The sequence below is a fragment of the Petaurus breviceps genome, unplaced genomic scaffold, assembly GCF_028583685.1.
Source record: "Petaurus breviceps papuanus isolate PSGF00001 unplaced genomic scaffold, PetGlider_PUasm1.0 140, whole genome shotgun sequence".
Classification (NCBI taxonomy): Eukaryota; Metazoa; Chordata; class Mammalia; order Diprotodontia; family Petauridae; genus Petaurus; species Petaurus breviceps.
Window position 1 is genome coordinate 50,333,180 of NW_027185698.1, and position 10,622 is coordinate 50,343,801.

Here is a 10,622-nt window from a genome sequence, read left to right on the forward strand (position 1 = left end):
CTGAATTCAAATCCAGTCTCAGACATTTACTAGCTGGGCAAGTGACTTTTGCCTATCTCCATTTCCTCAACTATAAAATGAGGGTAATAATAGCACCTACTTTCCAGGGTGGTTGTGAAGATCAAATGAGGTAATATTTTGTTTTGTTTTTGCTCTTTTTTGGAGGGCAATTGGGGTTAAGCAACTTGCCCAAGGTCACATGGCTAGTTTTGTATTAAGTGTCTGAGGCTGGATTTGAACTCAGGTCCTCCTGACTCCAGGGCTGGTGCTCTATTCACTGTGCCACCTAGCCACCCCTATGAGGTAATATTTGTAAAACACTCAGCACTGTACCTGGCCCACAATAGGAGCTTAATAAATGCTTGTTTCTTTGTTTTCTGTTCTGCTGCCTATTATGCCACCTACTTGTTCTACACACATATGTCCCAGGAAGGGAGTATGGAGAAAGAGATGCCCTTCCTATGTCCCTGCCACATGTAGCAGAAAGAACTAGAGAACAAAGAATAACAGACATTTTCTATTTGTTCCAGAGGGAAGAAGAGGTGTGGAAGAAGAGGAAGTCCTGGGAGAGTTCCTAGGAGAAATAAATGCCATATTTCATCTTATCAAATCCGGAGTTAGATTGTGTTGAGATTTGGGGGTATAGAAGGCAGGGGGATATCCTGATACTGTCATCCAATGTGTTATCTATTGCTTCCAACTCCGTGTCATCTGTGAATTTGATAAGCATGCTATCTTTGCCATTATCCAAATCATTGAAAAAAATATTTAACAGAACAGCATCAAGCACAGCTTCCTAGAATGCTCCACTGGAGGCTTCCTTCCAAGTTGATGGCTAATGGTTACTCATTGTATCAGGTCATTCAATCTTTTCCATAACAAAAACATGATTAAAGATGTCAAAATGCTTTGCTAGTATCTAGGGTAACTCTATAACATTCCCTTGATCTACTAGTCTAATAACTCTACCCCCAAAAGTAAACAAATTTAGTGTGTCATGACCACACTCAATTCATTCACTGGCATGATCAAGCCGTGTTGAATCTTTGTGATCACCATTGCTTTTCTAGATGTTCACTAACTATCCCTTTAATTCATGTGGTCCTTTGGGTCTCCATGTTCTTATCTTGAAAATGATATTGATGGGGGGAGGGTGGGCTAGGTGGCACAGTGAATAGAGCACTGGCCCTGTAGTGAGGAGGACCTGAGTTCAAATCCCACCTCAGACACATAACACTTACTGGTCATGTGACCTTGGGCAAGTCACTTAATCCCAATTGTCCTGCCCCCCCCCCTCCAAAAAGCAAAAAAAAAAAAAAACAAAAGAAGAAAGAAAGAAAATGATATTGAAGTCAGTAGCACCATTTCATTATCTGTGTATGCCTCTTTATTATATATTATATGTGTGTGTATGTGTGTACATATATGAGGGACACACAGAGACACTAAAAATGGAGAAACCCCTATTAAAGGAGCATCTATCAAGGATCAGATCAATGGAATCCTGACAAAGGGACTGCCTAAGGAAGACACTGGCAGAGGAGGCATCAGTTGCTGACCAGATATGAATGACGTGGGTGCTGAAGAAGAAGGGAAGATCCTGACCAGAATAATTCTGATCAAGAGGGTTTGGGATTGAAAATGGAGGGAGAGGGAAAATTGGCTCAAGTTTTTTTTCCATCAAGTTGCAGACCACATGAACAGTAGCAGATGTGATCTAGGAAGAAGAATTTGAGTTGAGAGACTCCAAAAAGGGGGGAGTAATAATAACCATAGTCTCCAAAGCCTATTCACAAACATAAGATAGGAGGAGCATGGTGAGATAGCAGTTGTTCTGAAAAAGATCTGGGAGGCTTCAATGAATCATAAACCCAATGTGATGTCAGAAGTGGGACGTGGCAGCCAGAGGTATGACTTCCAGGAACAGGAAGGTGACAGGACCACTGTACTCTGCCCTCATTAGACCTTAGCTGTGGTATTGTGTTCAGTTTGAGGCTCCATGGTTTAAGAAGGACATTAATAATTCTGAAGGACTAGTGATGAAAAATGCTATCCATCTCTAGAGAAAGTACTGATGGAGTCTGAATACAAATTGAAGCATACGTTTTCTTTATTTTTCTTGTTTTTTTTGTCTGTTTTCTTGTGTGTGTGTGTTTTCTTTCACGACATGACTAACATGGAAATATTTTGCATGACTGCACATGTATAACCTATATAAATTGGTTGCTTTTTCAATGAGGAGGGACAGGGAGAGAGAGAATTTAGAACTTAAAATTAAAAAAAAAAACAAACGTTAAAAATTGTTTTTACATGTAATTGGGGGGGAAAATAAAATACTAGTTTTTTTTAAAAAAGGACATCGATAGTTAAAGAATGTCCAGAGGGGCAGCTAGGTAGTGCAGTGAATAGAGCACCGATCCTAGAGTCAGGAGGACCTGAGTTCAAATCAGGCTTCAGACACTTAACACAAAAACTAGCCTTGTGACCTTGGGCAAGTCACTTAACCCCAATTGCCCTACCTTCCTCCCTCCAAAAAAAAAAAAAAGGAAGAATGTCCAGAGGAGGGCAGTTAGACTGTGAAGGGCCTTGAGCCTATGTCATATGAGAATTGGTTATAGGAACTGGGAATATAAGACTGGGGAGAGGAGGGAGTTAGAACTAACAATTCTCTATCAGTATCTGAAAGGCTATCAGGAGGGACTGTACTTTTAAAGTTACTTTAAAAAATGTATGTAGAGAGAATCTATAGAACATTTGAAAAGGCAGAATTTTCCCTGTTATTTCTGGAGGATTCTGCCATTGAGAAGAAGTATCCCAATCCTGCTGCAAGTGTGAAATGTAGCAATGTAGATCTGACTTTATGTCCTGTTTTGTAGGTTTTATGTGTCTGTTGGCCTGTGTGTAGTAGATGGTGGTAAATGGTAACTTAATGGTTACTATTTTGGAACCCTCTCCAGCATTTGGAGGTTTATTGTGAGCCCCTATTCATAACAATCTTCATAGGAAACCCACATGGGTGTATGACCTTATTTTTTTAAATGCCATTTGTTCTGAAGGGTGGATGGTGGCTTGGAACATAAGGTCCAAGGGCACATTCTTCAGGAAGTATTGTTTGCCTCAATGACAGTGTTGTTCCTCTGTGAGATGGGCTAATTAGTTAAGTTCTTCCTGATACCATATCCAGTGGCTATAGGGACTCCCATGGCGTTTCTCTCAGGTTTTTGTCCCCCTTACAGCAATCAGAGTCTTGAATATAATGCTGGATGACATTTCAGTCCTGGTTTGAACACCAATAATGCAACTAGTTTAAATTCTTGGTTCTCCCCTCCCGTGGATATCCAGTTAATATAGGACATCATGATGAGTCAATAAAATCACTTCTCTGTAGTATAATGGTACCATGACATGCCCTTGTAAGTACCATAGGTGTATCCATTTATGTTTCTGCATTGTTGTTGTGATATTTTTAGGGGTGACTAATGGCTCTAACAAGGCATCTTTCTCCTTGAGTACCAAACTTCAAGAAGTACACTGGTATTGATATTTTTCATTCTGAGAACTTAAGTCATCAAGACAAAAAAAAATAGATGAAGATAATTCCAAAAGGGCATGATGACCTGAGAAGATCCAGGCCTCTTTTAAGCAAACTCAATTCTTTTGGGTTGTTAAGTCTATGATTAGGCCTTTGATCCCTCCAAGCAGCACTACCATGTTTCCAGGGCAGCTGGGACTCCCAATACATCCCAGTGCAATTCACCCCTGCCAAAATCAATTGGCAAGAATAATACATAACTGGGAGGTGAACAGCCTCAGCTTCTGACCTGTTTCCCCTTTCTAATAGGCTTTAAGAAAGATAGCTCTGTAACAAATCCAGAGATATCTTTCTCTATAAAAAATTAGACAATTGGGGTATGGTTATTGCCATGAAAACTTTCTTCAGTTTTCAGAAGGTCCTTCCTCATTGAATTCTACTCATGACATACTTTTCTCTCAAAAAGCATGTTAGAGTTCAATGGTCCTGAATACTCAGGGATGAGTTTGCATTAAAAGTTCACACACAGTCTCTAAGAAATATTGCCAGACTTTAAGCCCTTTGTCAGAACCTAGTTTCTGTTTAGCTTCTATATTCCAGGGCTCTATTCTTAGTCCTTCTGGACCAAACACGAGCTCTAGGAATGATTACTTGACTCTAATGGATGCTGCTTCTCTTGGGCTTACAATATAAACCATGGTAGAGCTGTAAGGTATGTACTGTGCAAACCTGTAGCATATGCTCTTTCTTTCACTGGAAGAAAATTAGAATTTGGTCCAAGGGCCATGATATTTAGAAGATCCACCAACACTCCATTAATCAAATACCAGAAGGTTGCAGGCATATTGGCCAATTTAAAGGGGATAACCATGCATTCATAGTGCATGAGCTGTGCATCCCCTGTCCGAGTTCTAAAGAGGTTAGAAGCCCTCTCAGGTCTCACTTAGTACAGATCCAGACCCCTTGTGCCCTAGCCAAAGTAACTGAAACCAGTGGAGGGGGGAAGCATTTATGGTTGATAATTTCATCCGGATCTTTGTTACTGAATTAAGGGATCTAGCTTGCTTTCCTTTGGGAGAAAAATAGAAGAAAAAAAGATGTCCCTGCTAGAAGCTGGAAAGATATTTCCCCAGATATAGCTCTACAGAGATTGAGTCTGTCAGTCATTAAATGAACAAATTTATCCATAATGAGGGATAATCTGTGGTGATATATAAGACAATTATAACCAAGTTATCACAGAATCCTGACCCAACATCTCTAGCAAGTGGTTAAACCATAGCTTCAACTATCACCTTCATGAAGAGAGCATCAAAATGTTTATCTTTTAGGTCTGCTGGCCCCAGGGTTGGGGGTGAGGGTGAGTGTAGTGGCTCCCAAATTCACCAACATTGCTGCAACATTCTCTATTCAATAACTCCCTCTAATACATTCACTGTTTCCAGAGACTGTAAACAATCAGTGCCAGGCTTTCCAGTGATGCAGGAGGAGGATTAAGATCTAGAGTGTTCTCAAACCACCCCTTGAGGTTGATGGGGACCAGACACTCGGGGGTGATCCAGAATCACAGCCCCGCCTGTCTCAAAGAAGACAAATTATCACAGACTCAACTAATTCCAGAAAACTGACCCTTTCCCTTCCCTCCTTCCCTTTTTGGATGGGAAAGGGACCAAAGGTATCCACAGCATTTAGTGAAGGCAGGGAAAGGAAAAACAACATTATATGGGATATCCCCAATATCTCACTACAGTTTTAAGCTAGTCAAGCCGTGTATTAAAGCACAATTTGGTCCCATCTTTTGCTCAGCTCACAGCTTTCAACTTACCTGCTGATACTTTTAAGCTACGGAAATTTGGGGATAATATGGAAGTCAGACTCAAGGGGAGACTCGATGCCCTCATGACTGAGGACACAGCAATGGACAGAGATGACCCAAGCTGATACTGACTAGGATAGACTGGGAGGCAGGACACTAAGCATGACGGGCATTAACTATAACAGATACTGACCTACTTCTCCGTGGGGTAATAGAACCATCTAAACCAATCAGTCGGCCCCAGGAGGTGGTCTCTGTCCCAAACAGGCCCTTCCCACAGCCTTCCCCTGCCCATTCCTGGCATCAGGAAGCCTTCTCCTGAAAGGGGTCACTCACATGACAATCTCTTTCCTTGTTGTCTCCAGGGAGAGGTACTCTACCCAGCTTTTCTTGTCTTCATAACCTTTGGATTCATCCACAATCTTCTGAAACATTGTCCTTTTTCTTAGGGGCACAAGGAAGGCAGGGATCAGACATAACATGGAGAGAGATCAACCCCATGGATAGTCTGATGTCCACCCTCCTGCCTACCCCAGATCACATTTACTCCATCTTCACAGACTCAAACAGCAATATTCATAACCAGTTAGCAATACTTAAAGGATTTTCCTTGGAAAATTGTTCCACCCCCACTCCCCACCATTCCACTGCCTCTTTCCACCTCAGCCCAAGCCTAGTCTTGAAGCTCCAGCCTCTGAAGTGAGTGGCTTTATTTTGTATCTCCCTCCTACAGTACTGAATGCCACCCCCCTCAGGACCTCTCCTCCCCAAGCCCTTCACACAGAGCTAGGGTCCAACATTCCTATGGTGAGTAGGGAAGGAGCCCGTCCTGTTATCCAGGGGCCTATACTCTGGATGCTCAGGGCTCTGAGGCTTGACCATACTTGAAGTAGAGGGCTAGATCTGTGGCAATTATGGCGATGTCCATCAGGTGGATCACGTGTTCATGTTGGCGACGATTCAGGTTCTGATAGATATTCAGGCTCTGAAGCAAAGATTCCATGTTAGAACCGTCATGGGAGAGGAAGGCCATATACGTAAATGCACAACATCTGAGAGGCACGTGGTTCTTGGGGAGAGGAACATGGACAGAAACAGCTAGTCTGGAAGCCAGCAGATGGTGCTACCCCAGTGCAGAAAACAGTTTGACTCTGGGCTCCAAAAAACCTATAATGTATCTTCCCAATTTAGGAAACAGTTTGATCAAACAAACAGTGAACTAAAAGCAATTGGTTTCATAAAACTCTCCTTGCCATTTTAACTCAATGAAAGGTTTTTGAAATTATTTTAGTAGAAGCATTAAGAAGCAACCCCCTCCCCTTGAGATCACCCTATCCAGGCTTCCAGCCAAGATAGGATTCCTTTCTCCTTCCTCCCCAGCTTGGAACCAATCATGGACTTTTTATGAATTCAATATAGGTGAATTTTAAAAAATAAACTTAATTAACTTAATTGCCTTTTCTCTTGTGTTTTTTTTTAAATAAAATTATATTTTATTACTTTTTAAACCCTGGGAATAACTTTTTCACTGCATTTTTTTTTCAGTTCTATGGCCCATACCCTTAGTCCCTCTGGCCATAGAATCTCATTTTCTTGGTTACTGCCCCAGAGCCACTGTATGTCTGTATGTATGCATGTGTGTATGACTATGGGTATGTAAGTACGTGTGTGTGTGTGTGTGTGTGTGTGTGTGTGTGTGTGTGTTCTGGAGTGGAGTGGGGTTATGGTTAGAAATGGTGGGGTGGGGTTGGGGAGTTCTCTGGATCAGGAGCATTTGGGGGAACATTAAGGATTGTGAAATTGTTTCTTCCAGGTTTTAAGTAGCTATGAAGGGCTGGAGTTTTGAAGTGGTTACATCCCAAACAGGTAAAGTTCCCTGCCCAACCCCTTTTTAGCACCAGCTATGACAAATCCCAAACTTGCCACTGATAGGGCACTGCTACTGACCTCTTCTGCAAGTAAGAACTTCCCAAACTCCAGGTGGTGTCTTTCTAGAATTGATGAGCCATGAAGCTTTGCTAATGGATTCTGGGATCTGTTTATGCAGGTTTGCATTGAAAAAAAAATAATGGAAGTTAGCAAGTGGACAATTAGCCTTAGGAACAACGAAGAATCAGAAGTGCTATGTGCCTCTGATCAGTGAGGAGGCTTTACTGTCTCCCCTCTTTCCAGAGGTCCTATCTCTCAGTTCAGAGAGTCCATCTTCTTTCTGCTCATGCTTCATGCTGTTCTCCAAGAGAAGGAGATCTAGGCCCAACCTCATTGTTCTTTCAGGCCTAGAGTGATGGCATCTGCAGAAGGAGTTCCCCATCCCTACTCCACTAAGTTCTTCTATGTTCACATTGGATGCATAGAGAGTTAATCTTCCACCACACTTTGGGTACCAATGATTATGACCATTACATCAAAAACATTCCTCCCTCATTTCTTTAACTCTCGGGATCTCACAAATGTGACTTTCAGAGGAAGGTTATGTTCCTCTGAATAATCCCTAAAAGATTGACATAAATAACAAAATCCAGGTCATTTCAAATACAGTTTGATTGAGAAAATCATTCAATTCTGGGGGAATAGAGCTATTATGTATGGTGATATCCTTACTTTGACCAATAGTGATGGCTAATAATAAATTAAGTTTTGTTTTTTCAATTAACCCTAATCTACTTCCTCTCCCTTCCACCTCTTAGTAGTTATAACTTGAAAGAGATCCTTCTCCCAACCCCTCCACTCTATCCCTAAACCTGAAGAGAACAAGCCTTATCCTAGGAAAGCACCTACTTCATCTGGTAGAGGTTGTTGGTTCCCCTGTGGTCAATGTCATGGCACAGACCGGCTGTCACCATGGCAAAAGCTTCCAGATCTGTGTAATAGTCCTTCAATTTGCCTGTCTGCAGGAAAGGAGAGACCTGTCATTTAGCTCCTCTGCAGTTCTTAAAACTGTCACTCACCCTTCCTTCCTGGATACTGTCTGCTCCCTTGCATCCCATTACACTGGTCTTTCCCTCCCAGCTTCCTTCTTCCTCTGTGACCACTCTTCAGTTTCCCTTGCTGGATCTTCATCTACATCCTTCCTCCTAACATTAGGTGTTCCCCCAAAGCATTGATCTAGACCCTCTCCTCATATTTCTCTGTATTTTCTCTCATGGTGATTTCACCCTTCTCTCATGGGTTCAATCATCATCTCTATGAAAAAAATGACTCACAGATTATATATTCATCCCCAATCTCTACTAAATTCCAGCCTTGAATTACGAATTGACTCAGCACATTTCCTTCCTAATAAAGTCTTTTACAGTCACTTCTAGTCTTCCTGTGAATTATTGTCTTTTTGCCAGTTGGAGGTTCTGCCCAGTTGATATCTTCACCAGGTCATGAAGCCCTTCCCAAAGCAGGGTCATTATGCAACAAACTCCCTGGCCTCCTTCACTATGGAATATTAACTCTGCTTGTGCCCTGGGCACTCAGTTTCAATGCTCACTAGAGATGTCTTCTAGTGAGGATTAACCCATCACTTCATAAGGTGGCCCATTCCACATTTGAACAGATCGAATTGTTAGGAAGTTTTTCCTCACTTTTAGCTAAAATCTGCCTCTCTGTCCTTTTCACTCAGTGCTCCTAGTTCTGTACTCTTAGGGCCCAGCAAAATGAGCTGAAACCCATCTCTCCCATGATATCCTTTCAATTACTTGGAGATGTTCATCATGTCTTCTAAGGTTTGTTTTTCTATGAGCTAAATATCTACAGTTCTTTCATCTGATCCACATGGTCCGCTCTCTAGTTCCTTTAAGTTATCCTCTGGAAGTGAGCCAGATAATTTCATTTCTTTCCTAAAATGTGACATCCCATACTGGACACCATATTCTAGATAAAATGGTAGGAGAAAGGGAGAGGACAATGATACTATCACCTTCTTCCCTCTCCTTCCTCCTGCTGACCTGCACTGCCATGTTCTGGATATTGTACTTATCTCAGTGGAGTCAAAGATTGAATTAGCCTTTTGGTCTTCCATGTCCCTCTATTGCTATCTCATATTGGGTTTGTAGTCTACTAAAAACCACAGATCTTTTCCCATACAAACTGATTATACAGCTCCACTTAACCCTAATGTGTGCAGTTGATTTTTTTTTCATATGAGAGAAAGATTTTCATTCTACCTTAAAGGTCAAATCATTTTTACAAAATTTAGTCCATTGTTTTGGCCTTTCAAGATATTTGGAGACTCTAGTTGTTCACTGCCATTTTTACTAAAGCTAAACTATTTCAAAGCTGAAATGGGTTGTTGTAATTCTGGGTTTCAACGTGTGTTTGAAGTCAGGGAAGTGTCCTTTCCTTCATTTCCCTCTCATCCTTATTCGTGGTTCTTGAACTTCCAAATTGTACTCTATAATCCTAGAGCTTCTCTCAGTATTTGAGGGCTCTTTAACTGGAAATATATAACTATCTCTGAGGCTTTGTCAACCTTAAATATCCCTCTGTAAAACCCACCTCCTTCTCCTATTAGTGAATTCCTCCTGAAGTCTGTGTTTTGTGGAGGGACCCAGGCTGGCCTTTGCTTCATTCCCCTCCCAGCCCGGTTCCTGGCTTCCAGACCTCAATATCATACCCTCGTGCTGGATACCTTCTATTCTACAGCCTGCTCCCATGCCTTCCTTTCAATTTTTTTTTATGTGTTATCTTCTCTCATTAGAATATAAGCTCCGAGGTCAGGGACTGCATTTCTTTTTACTTGTATTTGTATTAAATGTTTATTTCCTTCCCTGACTCCTTCCCTACCACCTACCCTCCTGCTCTTCCTTCCTTCCTTCCTCCTTCCTCCTTCCTTCCTTCCTTCCTTCCTTCCTTCCTTCCTTCCTTCCTTCCTTCCTTCCTTCCTTCCTTCCTTCCTTCCTTCCTTCCTTCCTATTATGATTCTTGTCAGAGCTTTCTGGGAAATAGATAAGCTCACATGGGCCCAAAGGTCCCTGCTTAGGTCTGAGAATCCATCAAACACCTACCATGAGAAGTGTGAACATGGTTTGGGCCACATTAAAGCCATGGCGCCAGTTATGGTAAGTGATTCTTCGGTATCCTTTGCTGACCGAGTACAAGAACCGAACTAGGACCTGAGAAGAGAGTGAGAGAAAGAATAATGGTCCAGCCTACATCTCCCTATATACTTATAACAGCCTTCTAAGAGGGTCCTTGCCTTTAGTGTAGTCTCTCTCCAGCCCATCTCCCATATCATTGCCTGAGTAACTTTCACAATGCTCCACTTCAGTCATGTTACTCAGATTA

General features: G+C 41.8%; 1 protein-coding gene across 2 annotated transcripts in view; it reads right to left on the reverse strand.

Moving 5' to 3' along the window:
* PDE6B (phosphodiesterase 6B) overlaps positions 1–10,622 on the reverse strand; it is a 78,456-nt gene that overhangs the window by 13,871 nt on the left and 53,963 nt on the right. For both annotated transcript variants that reach the window (XM_069074396.1, XM_069074405.1), the window contains 5 exons: positions 10,343–10,450; positions 8,127–8,236; positions 7,296–7,383; positions 6,233–6,333; positions 5,685–5,792 (listed from right to left, as the gene is read on the reverse strand). In XM_069074396.1, the coding sequence (XP_068930497.1) occupies positions 5,685–5,792; positions 6,233–6,333; positions 7,296–7,383; positions 8,127–8,236; positions 10,343–10,450 (515 nt within the window). The remainder of the gene's footprint in view (positions 1–5,684; positions 5,793–6,232; positions 6,334–7,295; positions 7,384–8,126; positions 8,237–10,342; positions 10,451–10,622) is intronic.